Source organism: Harpia harpyja, chromosome 4 (assembly GCF_026419915.1).
Source record: "Harpia harpyja isolate bHarHar1 chromosome 4, bHarHar1 primary haplotype, whole genome shotgun sequence".
NCBI lineage: Eukaryota > Metazoa > Chordata > Aves > Accipitriformes > Accipitridae > Harpia > Harpia harpyja.
The window spans coordinates 60,085,788-60,105,849 of record NC_068943.1 but is presented as its reverse complement, the minus strand read 5'-3'; the positions used below and the strand labels follow the sequence as shown (position 1 = coordinate 60,105,849).

Below are 20,062 nucleotides of genomic sequence, written 5' to 3'. Positions count from 1 at the left end.
AGGGGATGCACCATGGCTGTATGACGAGGTAGGACATACCATCTTCTGACTGGAGGTCCCTGCTTTCTGCAGTGATGTGGCCTGGATTAATCCCAGGATTGTGGGGATCATTGTGGAGTTTTTTCCTGGTTTTCTGTGTAGTTATTTAGTCCCTGCCTTTGCATTCACATGCTGCTCTCAATGTCTCCTTGCTTCCCCTCTGTAACATCTGGCTTGTACCACACCACATGCATTGGGTGCAGGTGGAATATTCCTAAAGCCTCCCAGCTCAGGCACCTATCACAAAAATAAATGATGTTAAGTGGGGGATCTGGCACTGGTTTAAACTAGTTCTCTGTGTGTCTTAATTCAGGCCTCAATTTTTTTGCATGTTTCTCTGTTTTACTTCACTGAACTCATTGGTGTGCAGCTGATGAGCCTGCAGCATAAAAGCACAAAAAATAGTGACTCATAACCCTTTAGTAGCAGACTGCAAGTATAAAATATAGCACACTTTCATCATCCACAGTATTTTTTTAAACAGAACAACACAGGCCAGTGATTCAGCATCAGTGTGGGTTATAGTACCTGAAGTTTTATCCTGGAGCCCTCCTGCGTCTGATTTCTTCCTTCATTTCATGAGTTTAACAACCCCTCACCCCCCTTCCTTCTTGGTGTTGTATGCTGTAGATTTCATAGTAGCTGAGCCCCTTGGCTGCCTTACGCATGCACATATATATTCCTATAAAATCTCCTACACAGACAGATGGAATGCTGTCAGGCTGAGAAGTGCTTCTGTGTTTACAGCAAGCCTCCATGCTAAGGGTATATGTGAAAGGTAGCAGGCAGCTGGTTATTCATTGCAGTAATAAGCACTGGCAAGCAAATGACAATATTTTGTGCTATGTGCTGCTTGCTGTTCTTTTCAGCATGTTGAGGGATTTTTAGCTGTGCCCTGTTTATGTTCGTCCCCAGGTAGAGGTGGAAGCAAGTGGCAGCTTGAGTTTTGCAAGTTGACTGTATTTTATAAAGATAGTGCTGCCTATGTTGTAGAGTTGATCTTATTCCAAAAGTTGTTTGGGTTTGTTAAGAAAGTAAGCCCTTTGCATTCCTACCTGCCATAAATGTCCCGAGACTATTTTATACACCTCTAAGTAATAATATGATGCAGGTTAGTACTAAAGGAAGTCCCAGGCTTGTGATGCCTGACAGGAAAAGGTTTTTTTTTAAATCTGAACAGATGAGACAGAAAGAACCATAAAAGAGTAAGCATGGGAAAGCAGACAACTACACTATAACATCTTCTAGATGAATGGGGGCTTTGGTGCTTCCATAGTGGTCTGTTTTATATGTGTACTTCCATCTCAAAGAATTATACAAAACTTGTAATTTTTTTTTAAAGAAAGTTAAATCCAGAAAATAATAATGATCTAGAGAGGAATCTGAATGTTGGTTCTGCATGTGTTGGAAGACAAGGAAAAGGAAAGGTAGTAGAATCAAAATCAAGCACTTCCTTACACAGCAGGTAATTAGATCATAAAACTCAATGCTACAGGAAATTATTGAGGCTAAGAGCTTAGCAGTATTAAGAAAGGGGATTATACACTGATTTGGGTAATAAGAACAAGCTAAGTCAATAGTTCTTGCTGACACAAATGTTGCTGAGATACTGGATACATAGGGTGGTGTTTCAAGGCTTGTACTAATTGCTGCATAATTTCAAGTGTCATATCACACGTACATATGCCCATTACCACATTTCCCTGTTGCCACCTAGAACAGACCACAAGTGGAGGGGACATACTAGACTAGATATACTTCTGATCTGATCCTGCCTGGCACCTCCTTCCTTTCCCCTTAGACAAGAGTAAGAGATATTCCCATACTGCAGATGGTAAAGCTGATACCAATGCTTTAATGTGTACAACTCTTGTCTGCAATAGTCTGTGCCTCTTAAGTACTGTTACTTGAAAATCCTTGGATAACCTGCCTAAAAGCAGAAGCAGGAGGGGGTTGTTGGAATAGAGAAGCAGGCAATGCAGAGTTGGAGGAGGGAACAAGCTTTTTTTTGGTCCACAGCTTAGGTTATGTTTGCACATGAGTAAATTTTACAGTGGTATTTTCCTTTGTTAATGAATAACCAACAGGTAGCATACATCAAAAATATGGTAACTTGTACAGACCTAAGGAATACTCACCCTTAATATGCTGACCCTTTGCCTAGCCCCAAGTCCTTCTGTACTGTTCATAATACAAACTTACTCTGAATTTAATGAATTAAGCAGTTATGGTCTATAAAGATTGCAGAGAAATATATCATCTTTACTCCTGGTCATGGTATGGCATAAGTGGGATCTGTTTCATGATATCTTATAATTCAGTAGCAATTTCTTGAAGGGGTGAACTTCCTGTTGAAGTGCTGAATTGAAGCAGACCCTGATTTACAGAGCTACCACTGCAATCCCAGCTGAATTTAACATTGCTCTACATTGCTGCTTCTCTGGATGTCTAATGAGGTTATTCCTAGGTTAATTTTTCTCCTGATGCAGTTTTAATTAAAATATAATGAAGGCAACAGAAAATGCAGAATAAAATAACTTGAGAAAATCCATTTCATGCTGCACCAGTGCTTTGTGGTAGGATGTTTGTTATTGCTGCTAATTATTCTTTATGTGAGGCACTTGTCTAATAGCATGTGTGTGCATGTGAATCGTCTGCAGAGCCTGTGGCGGCATTCCAGAAGTGAAGTTAGCTCCAGTGGCTGAGTCACTGAGTTTGCACCAGTGTGTTTTGTTCCTGTGTTAGACTGAATGTGAGGAAAGATTAGTATTCTTCAGCGCAGCAATCTTGGAATATAAAGGGAAATATTTTTGCATTGTTAAGAAATCATGTATTGTTATTAGCTTTCAAAAGTCTGCTGATAGTTAATGAAGATAGTGATTTATTCCTGATGAGGATCTAGCTCTGGATTTTTTTCTCTTAAGAGAAAGAAGAGGAATCATTCTTTTGCAGAGGGTGAAAGCAAAAATGAGGTTGAAAGTTGGATCTGATATTCAGAATGTAAGCATCATGCTCCATAATTAGCAACTGTGAAATGCATACCCACCAGGATGAGTTAAACCATGTGGCAAAAGAGGGCGAACATGCATTATCAGCAAATGTCACTTTTCACACAGAAGACAAAATGCTGGTTTTGCCTGTGCTATTCCCACACACGTGCACAAAATATTCAGTCACTTAAATTCTTCATGACTTCTCTCATATTAAGAATACCTGACAATGAAACATTTGTAGATGAACCTTCCTCTTCAATTACGGTTTAGTCGACTGCTATCTCTACAGCATGCTGAAGAGCTGGTCATAGAATGAGGTGATATAAAACCTAGTGGTATATTTCAGGCAATAATCCACCTTTAAAAAGTGCATGTGGCTGGTTTTAATACTTCAGACTAGTAACCTGCTTTGTTACATCCTTGGTTTGCCAAAATCTTCCTCCCTGTAGCACAGAACAAAACCACTGTGCTGTTTGCAGATGCCGATGCCTAACTAAGTTTGTGTTGAAGTGTTGCAGTCTGCGCTTTCTGGGATCATAGCAATGGTTTTCCCGCTCTTGATCTTCCTGTTAAGAAGAAAACCACAGCAAACCAGTCTAACCACTTCTTAAGAGTACGACCATTTTGGAAGGAAATCCTTCTGAAATGATCTGGCAGGAGTCTTTCCTGCCAGTTCACCTTTTCTCAGCTGTGCACTAAACCCAGAATTTGCCTTTCCAAACTGGTACTAAATGAATGTGTAGTGATCAAACTTAGCCAAATTCTCTTTGCAGCTAAGCCATGGAAATGAATGCATTATTACAGAGCTGTACTGCCACAGCTAGGGGCAAATTTGACCTCCTTAGAATTATTATAATTCTGCGTGCCTCAAGATCCTGCTCATCTTGATTCCTATGGGGTCTTGGAGTAGATATTAGTAAGACCAGAGTGATCCCAAAACAGTGGGGTGGCCAAATTTGAGAGAAGACGGGAAGTTGGTTTGGTTCAGCAGCCTCAGTGAAGGGATTTACTCTGAATCTTCCAAGCTTTTTGAAGCCCTGCCAGGCAATAGCTGGGCCCTCCCTTTCTCCTCACCTCTCAAACAGACTTCCATAGCTTTTCTCAGCCAGCAAGTTACTGGCTTGTTGCAGGTATCTGGTTCCCTCCCTTGATCATTGCATGAGAAAGTAAGCAGTCTTCACTGCTGTTTTGGAAGCTGTTACATCTGATAATGTGTCTGGGGTTTTCCTTTTGCAAAACACCATTTACTGCCAATTTGAAAACAGTTGTTTCTGCTCCCCTCTGAGGAACCAGTGTGTTCCTGTGGATTTTACTTCTCTTATGGACACCGTGGTATCCCTAATTGCTCTTGCTTCAGTGACTAGTGAATGACTAGAGAAATGGCCTGTTGCTTGAAACTTAAGTGGAGAGTTTGGATACGTATATGAATATCCCTGTGCCTTGGCTCCAATACTGCATTTCCACCTGTGATGAAAGAAGGGAGCAAGCAATGAAGCAGAAGCAGAGCCTATCTTCCTTCAGGAGTGCAGGGACCAGACAAGGACTTGAGCTTTGGGTGAATGCTGCAGGCACCACCCCACTGCTCTGCTTGGACAGCTTACTGCCACATACAGTACCTGCTAGACTTTCCCTCTCTGCACCTTTCCTGCCTGCACCAGGAGAGAGTAGCGCTGTGAGAATAAACACTGTAGGGATTATAAAGTGCGTGTTATTGGGAATACAAATATATGAACTATCAACTCAATACTCCACTTGCTTATCTGCCTAGAACGCTTTACTTGGAATCCACTTATTGTGGAATAATACACCTGGAAAGGCGTATTGCCCTTACCTGTGGCAAGTTGGTTTGATAGTAAGGCTGTGACAGTGAGAAGAACCAAAATGGGAAAGGAGATGGTGTGCCAAGTAGCACCCTTTGGTCTCTGGTTCCTCTTCTCACAGTTGGACCATGACCATGGGTCTGGGTGCTGCTTGGTCCTGCCAGATAGGTTTTTACCATTACTGCCTGTTATCGCAGAACGTAACTAATTAGGCAAGAGCTAAACTACTTATGGAACTTAAATGTTATCTAGAACTACGTCTGGTTGGTGATAACTCACTACAATTTTAATATAGTTGTTCCTGCCTCTTCTTGCTGCTGTTAGTAACCTGGAGAAGAGGTTAATGTTCTCAGTTGTGCATCTGTTAGAACATCACCTATGTGACTATGCTGATTTAACTCTTGCTTTGTCCTTTTCTGTAACATTTTTCCCCACACTATCTTTGTTTTTGCTCTGGGAGCATTTGTGGGAACATCTCTAGTTTCATTAAAGTTGATGTGAATATTCCCTGAAGCTCAGGGCGGTCTTTGAAAAATATCATTGTCCCAAATGTGCTTTGGTGCACGTTAAGTCCTGCTTGAAGGCAAAAAACTAAGACAAAGGAGATGCAATAAACCATCTGTTGTACCTTAGCTATACCTTGATACAAAGAGCACTCTTGGGGCTGGATGACATACAGCATGTGACACCCTGCAGAGCATGTGCATTGAAAGGAGAGCATAGAAGTGAGTACTGATTGCTTCATTTTGTACAGTGTCTTACTCTGTGGATGCCTCCTGAAATCATACTGCTCAGTGCCCATTAGAGAAGACTTGACATGGATGGTATAGTTCATTCATTGGATTAATTTGAACAAATAAAACCTACTGCACTTTTCCTATCTGTGTGGAGCTCCAGGCACTAAATGCATGGCAGATGAGTGCTGGTGGAGGGGCATGGGTATAGGTGCTTGGAGAAGAGTTCAAGCGTTGTCTGGGATATGACTAGGTTTCTCTGAAGCAGCCATGAATGACTTTGGGAAGGTTGGTCACACACAGCTAATGCTTTTGTTTGTCAAAACTGCTGAAACTGATGTGCCTTGCCCTGCCTTGAACCTTGGACCTTACCTTTAAAATAATGGTGAGAGCAAATAGGTTTTGGCTAAAAGTATCTGTGGGAAGGCTGTCCAAAGAAGGATTCCTCTGCTTTTCTGGAGACTCCGGTTGTAATTCTGCTTGCTAATGCTTTTTTCGTCATAGTCAACTCTTGCGCTGACCTTACAGCCAGTCCCTTGGTTTGGAGCTAGAGTGCTCCCTGTACCTCAGGGGCTTTGAGTTCCTTGTGGGTGTGCCCAGTGTCAAAGCCTGCCAAATAACCCTGAGCCAGTCTAACAGTCCATTGTAAAACTGATGCTGGTGAGCTGGGGCATGGTGTTGCCCCATGTGAAATGCAGCACAGAGTACACTGAGAACGGAAAAATCTTAGCACAGTCCAGGTCAGAGGCAGCAAATCCGAAGGGAGTAAGGGCTCTACCAGACAACACATGAGTGTGGCAGTGAGCTGGTGTGTTGGGTTGCAGCCATACGTTTCAGTTAAATAGCTTGTGAGGCTGGTGATACAGGAAGGGAGCTTGGGGCTGTGTTTTGGAGGCTCGAGTCTGCAGACCTGTCTGATGACTTAATCTGTGGCCTTACTTTATGCTGGCCTCTGTGTCTTGCGACCTCTTTGACTGCCAGCTCTTCAGTGCAGTCTGCTTTGCTCTTAACAGAAGCAGCCCCCAGCCCAGTCCTGCTGCCAAGGTGGTCAGTGTAGGAGCACTGTGAATCTAGTGGCTGCTGGGGAAAGACTCGAGACCCAGGTTAGGATGGGCTGGGGTGGCGCCAGGAATGTCTGCACTGATCCACACTTACTGTTTGATGATACTGCACTTTTCTCCTCCCCTGCTGCCCCTGAGCATGCAGAGAGTAGGATATCAGTGCTACAGTCTGCAGTGAGCTGGGAAAGAGCATTGGGAAAGTTGATATGAAGATGTTGGCACCTCTTGCTAAACACTTTTTCAAGTCTGCAGATTTAGAGTATAACAGAATATTGTTACCTAGATGCTCTGCTCTTTGGGTAATACTGCAGAATAAAACAGCACATTAGCTGTAAGAGAATATTTTATTAAAATATGCCTTAGCTTGTATCCAGGCAAAAAACTTTTAAAATATTCTTCCTTTCATATGTGTGTGCTCAGTAATCTGTTCATCTGTTTTCTGTCATCTTTTTAATATTTTTACAGAACTGGGGACTGTGTTGTTTTTTTTTTTTTAAGGAAATTAAACTCTGTTCTCAGCTAGGGAGCTTTCATCAGACTTAGTCTGTAGCATGTGTCTCTAGCATCAGGAGGTCCCGATACTAGCCTGTAATTGAGTTTTGCATTCTGTCTGAGCAGAGTTCATCTCAAAACCTAAAATCTAAAGGAAAAAATAATTTGTGCAGATGGTCTTCATAAAACAAAGGCAGATTAAATCTGGAGCTGTCACAGAATTGCTCTTACAGATGCATCTGCTGCAAAATAATTACCTCTCTTGAGCCCAGTAAGTTAATCAGTGTCTTTTGTTTGTGTCTGCAGTGAAAACAGTTAAAAGCTCATCTCCTATTTTTTAGGTAAACTTACAGATTCTGTGATTTTTTAAGGGTAATTAGATTTATTTTGATGTGTATCACAGTCCAAAGTGTTCCTGTTGGACAGCTAGCTGTCTGTAATATAATTTACCTGTAGCCAGGATGTAATTTCTTTTCAATCACCTTTTTTCCTTGGGCTGTTTTTTGGTAAAGAGTTCAAAATCCTTTTGTCTCCTTTCATGTAAATTGCATTTTAAAAGCTTAGGGCTTTTTGTACAAACATAAGAACCGCCATTATTTGCATTTATTTCAAATTTTCTTTACCTTCATTCTCTGCAACATGAGGAAAAATTCTATAATGTAGTTGAGAAAATAAACACTGCTACTACCTTGGTTGTAATCTATGAAAATCTGCATTGGAGTCTGATCTCTCAAACGTGGTGAGACACTTGTGCAGTGTGTAAGTGCATGCAGGTAGAGGGGACTCCACTGAGATGGACAGTGGACATTAGAAAGCAGCTACTGACGATGGCACCTGATTTCTAGAACCGCATCCGAAATTCCCAGCGGACTTCCACTGTGGGATTTCCAATAGAGATTTTCCTCAGTGTGATTTGCCGTGTCCATCAGTATGGCTCAGTATCATGCTGTGGTTTCCCAGGGGGGATAAATCCCACCCCTCCATGCTGAAATTACTTATGCAGGGTGGACAGTGGCAGACCTGGAGAGAGGACGCCACTTCCCTCATGGTCCAGAGCAGCAGAGCCTGCTTCCTCCCTGGGATTGCAGCTGCCAGGGAGCACATAGACGGTGCTGTGGTGAACCTATTTTCTGCTCAGAAGGCTCCCCTGGAGCCTGGACCAGGTGAGCATCGCACCTCACGTGCATGCACTGTTTTAACCATGGGAATACTCATCGTGCAGTTGACCACACAGTGTGAACACTGCCACAAAGAGTGAGGCTTTGAAAGGAGGCAGCATGGGCTGATGCCATCGTTTCTGCCAAGCCTCTGCTAGGTAGCAAATATCTTACGTCTTTCTTCCTGCTTTGCACAATCCGTGCTCCTCCAGGCCAGACCACGCCTTTGCGGTCTTCAGATTGGCTCTGTTCTCTCTGTAGTATTAATGTTGTGTTGATCAGGAGCAGATTTAAATAACTTTTCCTGTTCCTTTTCCTCATGGCTTTGCAGGAGGGTGAATAAGCCTTCATTGTTTCACTGGAGGTTAAAAAAAAAAAAAAAAAAAAGAAAAAGACCCGAAGATCCTTTAAACTCCATAGTACATGGCAGTGAAGGTGCAGTTGTGTTGAAAAAGAACAGGATCACACCCCATGATTAACCTTGCATGCCTTCGGATGGCTTCACTTTGTTTGCTCTTTGTGCTCTGCTTGTGCTTATATGTTGGTATTGGATCACAAGTGCTGCTGTCACTAAAATGCACCTTTTGTCTCCACCTCTGTTTGAATACCTTAATCTCTGAATTATTTCAAGTCTGTACTGCAGCAGACTGGCCTCGGTACAGTGAGGAGCACTAAGGGCACAACTGAGCCTCTGTGCAGACAGACAGATATTTGTTTTCTTTTAATTCTCAGTGACCTTTATTTTATCTTGATTCAATTGCTCACTCGAGGGCACCAGCCTTTTTTGTGCCCTTAATGCATTAAACAGCTAAGGGAAGCATCAGATATATCTCCTGTTGTCTTATGAGTCACGATTAACCTTCAGCAGTGAATGTGACCAAGAGGAAGTGGAAGAATGTGAAAGTGGAAAGTGGATTTGTTTGTAGAATGGAGGAAATGAAGGACTCTAGTGCTATGATCGTAAAGGTTTTAAAACTTCAGAGCTGAGGATCCCCTGAATGTCAATTTAATTTTCTGACAGCTGTTCCTGGCTTAATTTAATTAATAGGAAACGTACCTACCCACCTTATTTGTAAGTTAATAATGTTCAAGTTGTTCTTGGATATGAGCATTTTCTGGTATGCTCTTATATCTGTAGCTACACCTTCTTTAAGAGGCACAAGTGTCTATACAGTCAGCAGAAGTGTCCTCCCTTATGAGGGTACTGAGGCTTTGGGGATGGCTTATGAGAAAATGAAAGAGATTAAGGAAGCAGGTTGTCAAGGTAGTGGAATACAAATTAATTATTTATGTCCTCATGTTGTCCACATTTGATCTACAAAAACCCTATTAAGTAGCTTTTGAAGACCAATCCTAAAACTTGAGCTGAAAATGTTCACCAAAATCTTTGTTTCAGAATTCCCTGCTTTATTTATAAATAAAACAGATGTATTTACTACAATCACAGAATTCAATCTGTTTGAGTTATGTTTTCTTTAAGCCCTTTAAAACAAAATTCTTAAGCTGATCATAAATTTTTGGAGTTAAAAAAATTAAAAGAAAATTACCCAAATGTATGATCAGCTAAATTATCTGGACTATCAAATCCCACCCCACCAACCAATCTCAAATAACAGCCAAGAGACTTGAGCTTGTACTAGAACGCAGCTGTCAGGAATATCTCCAGCCTAGATATAGGAAATTGAATAGTGGTAAACTTACCTTTTTATGTGAAAAATGGAATCTACCTTCACTGTTAAGGATCTCTTTTATATACACATATCATACATATCCAATTTTATCATTGGATAAAAATGTCCAATATTAAGATATTCATTGCATTAAATATTTGCCTTTTCCTTTGAATAGGTGAATGGCTATATTAATATGATTAAAATTATTAATTATGTTTGTATTACTATGTGCCAGGAGTGCTAATCAGTGGTGACCCGTCATTAATTCATTGACATTTTAAAAGAAGAGGAAATGTTACTCCAAAATATGTGTGAACTTCCATTGTTTGAACATTTGTCTGAAAATGAGATTTGATAGCTGAAGTTGGCAGATGTTTCCATTGCTGGAATGAGTGAGTTTCACGGTTTGATCAAAATTATCTTCAATTTTCTTTATTAATTTTAGCCACATTATAATTTGACTACAAGTAGCAAAATCTGAAATGGTCCAGCAAAATTTGCACAGCCCTATCATGCCAAATTTTTAGGTGGTGTTAACCCTACTTTCTCCATCACTGAGACATGGTCCAGCAGTTCAGGCTGTGGGTCTGGAAAACTTACCTGCTCCTAGACACTCCCTGAATGATTTCAGGTCCTGGATTGGTGCTGCTTACCTAGGAATTATGAGCTCCATGGATTTGAAGCTATTTTGTTAATTAGACCAACTTTTCAGGCTTCTGTAACCATTTTGCCCCATGTTTCAGTGAGACATTCCACTTTGTAATGGCTTTTTCATCTTGTCTGGTTAACTGGCTCCCAGTGTACTAAAAGTAACTAAATTCCTGATGGGATTTAATTTATGTACACCTCTGCCTTCCATTTCAGTGTAGACTCATTCCAAAACATGTTCTCTTTTCAGATTATTTTTTCACATGGGCCAGCAATCCTTTCTCAACAAGTAAAGCAATATTCACAAGCATGTTGTCCTTCCCCCGGCTCTTTAAAATATACATCCAAAAGCAAGATGGTGAGGTATCTTCACTGGTTGAGATCAGAGTAAAAAAAAAATTACTTTGAGCAAGGCCACCATATTGAAGAAATTTTTTTTTTCTTAAAGAATCCCCATCACTAGTCCAAGGATACCTCTAAAGCCATCTGATTGGGGTTTCCTGGTGCAGAAAGCTGGTTGCATGCCCAGAGAGCTGGGTTGGTTTTAGTTTGTATGTGGTTTTTAGGAACATAATTTTCATGCATTTAGCATCTGTGCTGCAGCACCTGGTTGTATGGACTCAAAGCCACTCTCTTTTATCTGTTGACTGTCCATTTGTTCAGCTTTACTCATGTTTATTTTCATAATTTTTGTTTTTGTCTTTTTTTCCCCTCTGTTACTGTTTTGGAGAGAGGAGCAGTTGCATGTGGAGACCTGTGTTCTCATTCAGATGAAAAAAGAGCAATGGGAGTTGCTAAATGCCCCAATAACATTGGTTGCTTTACATGTGAAAAAAGAGCCAGGCGATTTTGAGACTCTGATCAATAAGCTACAAATTCTGAACTTACTGGTGTTTCCCAGTATCTGGGTGTCTGTTTCTATAGTCTAGCCTGTATTCAGAGAACAAATTCTAAACAAACATGATCATAATTCATCTCACTACTTTGTCGAAAGTCATACAAATGCTCTGACATCACCTTGAAAAGTAGTTGGGGTGTTGTTCTTTTCTATTTGGAAATGACGCAAATACTTATGCATGCAAATACCAGGTAGATTATGAAAAACATCCATTACAGTGTTCATAGATGCCTGCAGTAAGCCCTAACTCTCCTACATTTTTAAAAGGAGTTTTTTTTTTTCCCTGCCTTGTTGCTTGTATGATTATATTTGAATGAAGTAGGTATTTTCAGTTAGGCAATCTCATGGCCTAAGGTGGGTGAAAAATGTTTCCTTTAATAAAGAAACAATTGAATTGCTCTAACCTGCTATGGCTTATCTATCCTTTTATTTGCCTTGTTTTGCAGGAATGAATTCATTTTTTTGTTCACAAGTATTTGTGAACATCACAAGACGTTTTCAAGCTATGTGTGGTAATGCAAGATCTTAATATCTCTTTGTGCTGGTTTTGGCTGGAGTAGAGTTAATTTTCTTCATAGTAGCTGATATGGGGCTATGTTTTGGATTTGTGCTGAAAACAGTGTTGATAATACAGGGATGTTTTCATTGTTGCTGAGCAGTGCTTACACAGAGTCAAGGCCTTTTCTGCCTCTTGCATCACCCTGCCAGCGAGGAGGCTCAGGTTGCACAAGAAGTTGTGAGGGGATACAGCTGGGACAGCTGACTCCAACGGACTCCAACTGACCAAAAGGATATTCCATACCATACGATGTCATGCTCAGCATATAAAGCTGGGGGAAGAAGAAGGAGGAAGGGGGGGCGTTCGGAGTCATGGCGTTTGTCTTTCCAAGTAACCATTACATGTGATGGAGCCCTGCTTTCCTGGAGATGGCCAAACACCTGCCTGCAGATGGGAAGTGGTGAATTAATTCCTTGTTTGCTTTGCTTGCGTGCGTGGCTTTTGCTTTACCTATTAAACTGTTGTTATCTCAGCCCACAAGTTCTCTCACTTTTATCCTTCCGATTCTCTTCCCCATCCCACTGGCGGGGAGTGAGCGAGCAGCTGTGTGGTGCTTAGTTGCTGGCTGGGGTTAAACCACAACACTCTTGTGTGGCTTAAAAACATCTGTGTCATAAATGTGTGGTGAACAAACATTACATGGTTGCAGTAACTGTCACTAACCACAGTTCGTCAGTAGTTGAAGGTGTTACTGAAAAACTGTCCAAGCAAGTGGTTCACACACAGCACCAGGCTCTTGCCTGATAAAGTCTGTGCAGCCTCTCAGCAGAGCCATCCGGGTGCAGAACTGCTGTACGGTGATAGTATGGGATGGGCATACTATTGGAGTATGGAGTTTTATTTTGTTTGCTTTTGAAACAGGATTTGAGCTCCCACTGACCTTCGTAGTTTACCCAGAGTTGTGTCCACTAGTAATTCAGGTGAACAGTTTGGTTTGGGGCAGAACTGAGAGGTTTGAGTGCACCCAGATCTGCTCATGGCTAAGAAATTTTCTTAAGAAAGAGGACTAATAGGTTATGCAGCCAGCTAAAGGGATGCAAACAAATCTGGAGTGACTGAAACCTTTTACTGTTTGGCCTTCAAGGGCAAAGCTGAATTATAGCAGGGAAATGCCTGTATTGCCAAGCCTTTCTTGTGACTGGCTGAGAGGGCAAAGTGAGGAGATAGGAGTGGAGACTGCTCTAGTTGCTTGCTCAGTGATTTTTCTCCCTTTTAGCTTTTAAAGTCATATTCCTTTTTAAGGACTTTCTGCTTTCTCCCTTCTGCTCTGTCCTTCAGGTTTTTTTAGTCCATGCAGAGGCTTATAGAGTCTCACAACCATGACACCACCTGAGAAAAGTTTGGCAGGTGAGTGCAGCCCATTAAGGGCCTGAGGATTCACTCCCAATGCAATTCTTATGTGATAACCATTTCCAATTTCAGTTTTCAGGTGCTTGGTTTATTAGCAACACAGCAATTCCTGCAGAAAGCTGACTGATGAAATGGCAAAATGCTTCTGTTCAAAAGCTAATTTTCTATCAAGCTGGTTGTGATGGAAGAGATTTTCAGTGATTCCCAAAACAAGCATGTAGATAACTAAGAAAAAGCCCTTGTGGTTCTCAAGCCTCCAGCATTTGTGAATGGTCTATAAACGTGTCTATTGCTCTAGTCCAATAATCTTTCTGCTCATTACTTGATTTCAAGTAATAACTGCAGCAAAACTAGATGGCTCAAATGTTTATTCAGTGTACTTCTAAAGTGGCAAGCCAAAATGTCACAGACTAGTGATGAACAAATACCTCCAAGTTATTAAACTTGTATACCTTGCTTGCTTTTCATTGTATTCTGTTGAAATTGCATTTTCTGTCTCTTGAAGATTTCCTTGATGACTGATATATCTGACTCTGATTTCTTCAATATGAGGATGTTTCATTTATTAGCCTGTGGAAAGCTGATAGGTGGAGATTGGTATCTTGCTTCCATTCTTATTTTTGAGTCTGGTTTTTCAATTTTGATCGATATCTGATGCACAAGCTTCCTCTGGCAATGCAGAAAAAAACAGCCCCAAGCTGTGTGATTCCACATCCCACACGGTGGGGCTGGAGAGAGGACAGAGCCGTAGGTCTGCTCGTTCTGTGCCAAGGCACTCTGAGCTGGCTACGTCTCTGCACAGCCTGTTCAATGCGTGCAGCCACGTCAGGCCTGCAGGGAGACTGGGAAAATGCCTCACTCTGCCTTCAAATCTTCACCAGAATATCAGTAGATTTCTTTACCTTTGTACCTGCCATTTGCCTGTGCTTTTAAAGATTATTTCTTTGTGGTTTTTTTTCTACTCCTGCTTCTAAAAGAAGTGCAAGCCTTTCTGTGCTTGTCTGACATGCAGCATATTTCCAGGAGCATGACACAGACAAGAAGTGTGGTTTTAAAATCATCTTATTACAAGTAAATTCAGAAAACCACCTCTGCAAGTGTTCCTCTGTTGTTCTTAGTGAAAGATCAATCCTGACTGGAGGTAAAGAGCTTTGATGTGAAGAGGGACAGACTGCACACTTTGAGCTATTTCTATCACATCTAGAGAGAATCAGTCCATCTGTAAGCATTTCTTGTGGTATTCCCACACTCATGCTTTTGGCCTTAGACAAAAAAGAAAGATCAAGACCATAAAATCTGAGAACCAAAAGATACCTCTCTTGTTTTTCTGTTGTACAACTTGTGATCTGCTGCTGAAGAATTAGTAAAGTTAAAGCTTAGATGGCGTTGTCTTCAAAAGAGCTAAAATTTCTGTGACTTCTTTTAAATTTGGTGAGAGTATCTGTGTATTCAGCACTTTGAAAATTAATCCATTGATTTGGGATCTTGAACCTAAATAATAAGTTGGTAGAAAGTTAAAAAAACTCACACAGATGCATTTGGGTGAGACATACAGGTGTGTGGGTTGGAGGGGGTAAAAGAATTGGGAGGAAATTGTATTTAATTCAGCCTTCCCCTTCATCTGCCTTATTTGACTCAGTTTTCAACCTCTACAGTTTTTAGAGCATTTTCTCTTCCCCACAGCAGCTGTTTTACTGTAGATGCCCTGTGGTACCCAGGCACCAATTCCATATCAGGATTCAGGCCTCCAAGTGCAGGGCCTCCTGTGAAGATGGCTAATGGTAGTATTATAGGTCATAACTCTCTTGCTCTGAAAAATATTTACAAGTAGTGTTACTTTACCTACAATTCAAGAAGGATGCTTAAAAAATATCTTGCTTTGCAGTATTTTCTTGGTCTAGAAACTGCCTTTCATGTCACTTTTGTCTACAGCTGTACATAGCTGGTTGGAAGCAGAGCTGAAATGCATGTGAATCTCGGCAACGTAAACTGTGTATATGTTTGAGGATGCTAACCTTGTAATGAATTGGACTTTCAAGTGTTACAATGGCAAGGGAAGGCAGTGTACACTGAACAATCCCCCCCTTCTCCAAGTTCAGGCAGTCTGTAAATAAAGGAAATCTTTTGCTAGATTTTATATAATATTTTGGTCTTCTAGCCTGTTCTTCTCATTAAAGAAATACTGTCATGACGGGCTCTTCCTCTTCTATTTTAGCTGTATGAATAGCATCATATTCTTGTTTTTCTAGGCAAACTGTCATGCGTGTCACTCTGCAAGGAGATGTAGAAGGTAGAATTTTTTAAACTGATGTTGAAACTTGAGCTATCGATCTCCAGTGAGAGCTGTCTGCTTATTCCTACTCTTGCCAAAGGCATCAGCTGAGGATTGTCAGTCCTCTTGAGAACTGAAAATGTGTGACACTGAGTGAAAGACAAAGTATTTAATATATCAAGAAAGGATATTGCTTTGGGTTTTTGTTTTCTTTTTAATACTTGCAAATACAGTAGTATTGTCTTACTCAGTAGTACTTGTAATCTAGAGTTGTTTCCTGTCATTAGCAATGGTCATTACTGAATATTTCAGAATAAGAGGCAGTTTCCCCCTCTTTATTTCATCCCCATCCTCCAAATTGGGTGTCTGCAGCATACAATGTGCTGCCTGTTGGGCCCCATTCTTGCCTCTAGCAGAGGATTTGTTAAAGCCCTGAAGAATGGGATTTAATAAGTCTTCCAGACTTTTTTTGGCTAGACTTGTCTATGATCACTAATTGTCACCCAGATAGATGTTCAAGTCCTCTGTTAATTTCAGCTCACAGCTTCATCAGTTCTGCATGACAACATCTGCAGAATGTCTAAAAGTACAGTATCTTGCCTTTGTGTGTCTTGCCAGAAACGGGAAGGATTTTCCCCTGCTTGTCTTTTACCTTAGAACTATGAAGAATGTTGTCTTTCATCAGTCCCTCTTCATCTCTTTGAGAGGTCTCCTTGGATGACTCAGGTTCCCCAGGGACTTTCTCTGCTCTTAGCTGAAGAGGTGGGCATAGCAAATCCTTTTCCAAATTCTGGAGTTAACTAGCTAGTAACTGAACCCAGGGGCTGAATAAAAGTTCCTTCCCTCTCAGTTAATTAGGGTTCTTTGGGAAATTCTTATGTCAGAAAGCTAACAGTTCATGAAGACCTGACTCTATAGGGTCAGCTGGAAAAAAGAGAATAGACAAGACTGGAATTTATAATTTTTAGGCAGGAAAAAAATATGAAGGGAAACAACTACCATTTTCTTTAGCTGTGCATTGTGAATAAAGTGAGAAAGCTCCTTCAAGCACCATAAACACAAACTCCAGTTTTTATTCATAAAATTCTTTACAAATCTTAAGCAGTGAAAATCAGGCAGTCAGAATTGTTCCTCACCAGTTTCAAGCACCAGACTTTTGCTTTTATTCTGAAATAGGAGGAACTTAAAGACAAATATGATCTGGGGCTAAATTAGAGCCTTTCATGTATAAAAAAGCAACACTGCAAGTTACTGATTAAAAGAAGGAAAAATCGATGGTTTTAATTAAAGGCCTGCTTACAGGAGGAAGTAAGTCAAACTTGACTCAAATGGTGTGAATCCTCCTTGTGGGCAGAGTGATGCTGTGGTCCTGGTGAGTAAGGGACTTGACATGAAAGGATGGTTCTTACTTTCACCTGCAGAGAAGGCAGACGCTTGGTTTGGGGATGCTTGTGTTGGATCCTGTCTGTCAAGACTGAAAGCCCATTTTGCTGTGGCTAGGAGAGGCTGGCCTAGCACAGCACTGCTGTGTCTGTGCGCGTGAACATGCATGGTACTATATCTTGCAGGCACTTCCCTGCACTCTCCTAATACCTAATTGGAAACTGAGCAATTAGCTTAAGAAGCCTGGTCAGATTTACTTTTTGGAAATTGGTGCCTTTAGTGTTACAAAGACAAGGTGAGTCTGGCTGTCAGTTCCCAAGACTGTATATGTAATAGGAAAGCAGCAGATAGCTGCAGTTTAGTAAAGCCTCTTGATGCCCTCATCTGCTGGATAGTAACTTCAATTGACAGTTAATGTTTTCAGCTACATAAACAGGTTTTTTTATTATTTATGTTCCAGAGTGTCCTGGGTTCGGCTGGGATAGGGTTATTTTTCACAAGGGGCTGGGAGGGTGCACGGCCAGGATTACTGACCCAAACTAGCCAAGGGGATATTCGATACCATACTCACATCATGCTCAGTATATAACTGGAGGAGGTGGACGGGGAGGGGGGATCACGGCTCAGGAACGGGCTGAGCGTTGGGTTCTGAGTGGTGAGCAATGGCATTTATAATTTTTAGGCAGGAAAAATCGCTTTACATATTCTTTTATTAGTAGTATTGTTATTATTGTTTCTTCTCTCCTTGTGTTCTCCTATTAAACTGTCCTTATCTCAAGCCACGAGGTTTTATCTTTTTCTTCTGATTCTCTTCCCCATCCCACCAGGGTGGGGGGAAGTGAGACAGTGGCTGCGTGGTGCTTAGTTGCCGGCTGGGCTTAAACCACGCCACAGAAAAAGGTTACTCTTGATAGTAGAGTCTTTAACCTTAGATCTTAAGGTGCTTTTTTAAAATCACAATTTGAGACAAATAGGATGCTTTAGGGGTTTTTACTGCCTACAGAGTTGTGTAAATTAAACAACTCTAAGTATACCTATTTGAAGAGTTCTTAACTTTGCTCTTTCTATTTTTAGAATGGTGATGAGCTCCAAGACAGGAACTTGCCTTGTAAAAATAAAATCTCAAGCACCCCAGTTAAGTTGCTGCCCATCTCTTCAGAGATACCTGGGATCTTTGCAATGAGAGATGTTCCTGTATGCTGTTGCGCTTACAGCAGCTGTTCACAGTTAAATCCAATGCGCATTGCTCTGAGGCCTGGCTGAGGATATATCAGTAGCAGGCTTTTGGGGCACAGCCGTAAGAGATGGTATTTATGATGCTGCTGCTGTTTCTGCCCATACCTATTGCCCTGGACCATGGGGCCTGGTTGCTTAGGAACAGGTTTGTGAGATGGCAGTGGTGCCTATCTCTTGGCTTTCAGCAAATAAAGAGTGTTAATTTGTAAGAGTTCATATTGTAGCTGACTTGCTCTGTGGTTTATTAAATCCAGCGTGTTTAACTAGTGCAATCTCTGAAAGATTTCATTTAGCTGAGTTTTCCAGCTGCCTTAAAAGTATGGCACAGCAGGCATCAGCTGTGAGCTCTCAGAGCAGGGCAGAGCTTAATTCCAAGTGTGACATTTGGAATAATGTCTAGGGGGATGTGCTATGCCTCCTTACTGCATTTCAAAAGCACTTTACTATTTCCCAGGCTTTTTATTTTTCTTGAATTTTAAATTCCTAAGGGAGTTAGAAAGGGAAGGGTTTATGCTTCCCTGGAATAACTGTTTACATCTTATTGCATGCAAATTAAAGCCCCCCCAACATTTCACACCACAAACATGCAGCAGGTAGAAGAAAAAAGCAGGGAGCCTGACTCAGTACTGGGCTATACCCAGTGCTATTCCTCCATCATTGCCTCCCTTTTCTGCTCCATACCCCAAATTCCTCCAGCCTCTTCCTTGCCTTCTTGCTGCCTTTTGCCCACCCTCCCATGCTCACCTCCTCCAGGTCTCCTGACAGACCAGCCAGTTTTTGCACAGCTCCTGGCTAGCTCCTCAGCAATCAGACACAGCAACATGTGCCTCTCCCGTGGGCTGGTGGATGAAGAATATAACTAGTTATGTCATGTGTAAAGCAGAGTCTCACAGATACTGTTTTGTGAGCTATAGTCTACTGCATATTATGGCATGAGAAGGCTGGTTTGTGTGTCATGAGGGAAACAGCAAGGTAGCAAGGCTTATTATATTCTTATTTTCACTTTCAGTTCACAGTTTAAATACCCACAAGGAACAAATTTTCTCTGCTTACAACAGTCTTTTTGAATGATAATGTTATTGAAAATTCCATTTTGCCTTTTCTTTAAATGCTGTAAGGATTTCCAAACGATGCAAGAAGAAAACAGCTGTTTTCCGCTAGGCAGAGATGCGTGTAGAGAAATTGTAAACTCTACCATAATTCTTCAATACTGTACAAGAAAGGCTTTAGGATCTGTCATTTACTCAAAGTGATAACAGGTGTTTGTACAGCACCTAGCAGAATGATACTTGATTTTTGATACTTGTTTTTTTGGTGCTATTCCACTTTAAATGTTAGTAATGGAAGTCATACAATGCAAATATATTCTAGTTCATGTAAAGGGATGTAATCAGCAGTTCACATATGGGTTTTTTAACTGTTGTAATCAATGGAAATTTTATTAATGCAAGTAAGGGCAATAGGATTTGGTCCCAAAATGTCTAACGTTGCAATGCCTGAGCACTCTGGTATACGATTACTGGCAGGCTGAGGTGCTGTGTGAGATTGGCGTATAACTAGCTCCTGCTAAATTTTCCTTAAATTTCTTCTTTCTTCCCAGAGCAGAGTGGAATTGCATTACCATGATGATATACTCACTCCTACTGGAAATCTGCCAGGTGGAAAGAAAAAAAGGATGGTTTTCTCTGCATTAGCTGTCTCAAGTGCTCAACACATGTAATTGCAAGGTGCATGGGCATGTAGGGAG

The 20,062-nt window shown here is 41.1% G+C and overlaps 1 protein-coding gene across 2 annotated transcripts in view; it reads left to right on the top strand.

Annotated features, from left to right (window-relative positions):
• SHLD1 (shieldin complex subunit 1) overlaps positions 1-20,062 on the top strand; it is a 95,506-nt gene that overhangs the window by 56,921 nt on the left and 18,523 nt on the right. The window contains exon 2 of one of the 2 annotated variants that reach the window (XM_052784265.1): positions 13,353-13,421. The exons of the other annotated variant lie outside the window; for it this stretch is intronic. Coding sequence (XP_052640225.1) covers positions 13,394-13,421 — 28 coding nt within the window. The 5' untranslated portion in view covers positions 13,353-13,393. The remainder of the gene's footprint in view (positions 1-13,352; positions 13,422-20,062) is intronic. 2 annotated transcript variants of the gene reach the window in all.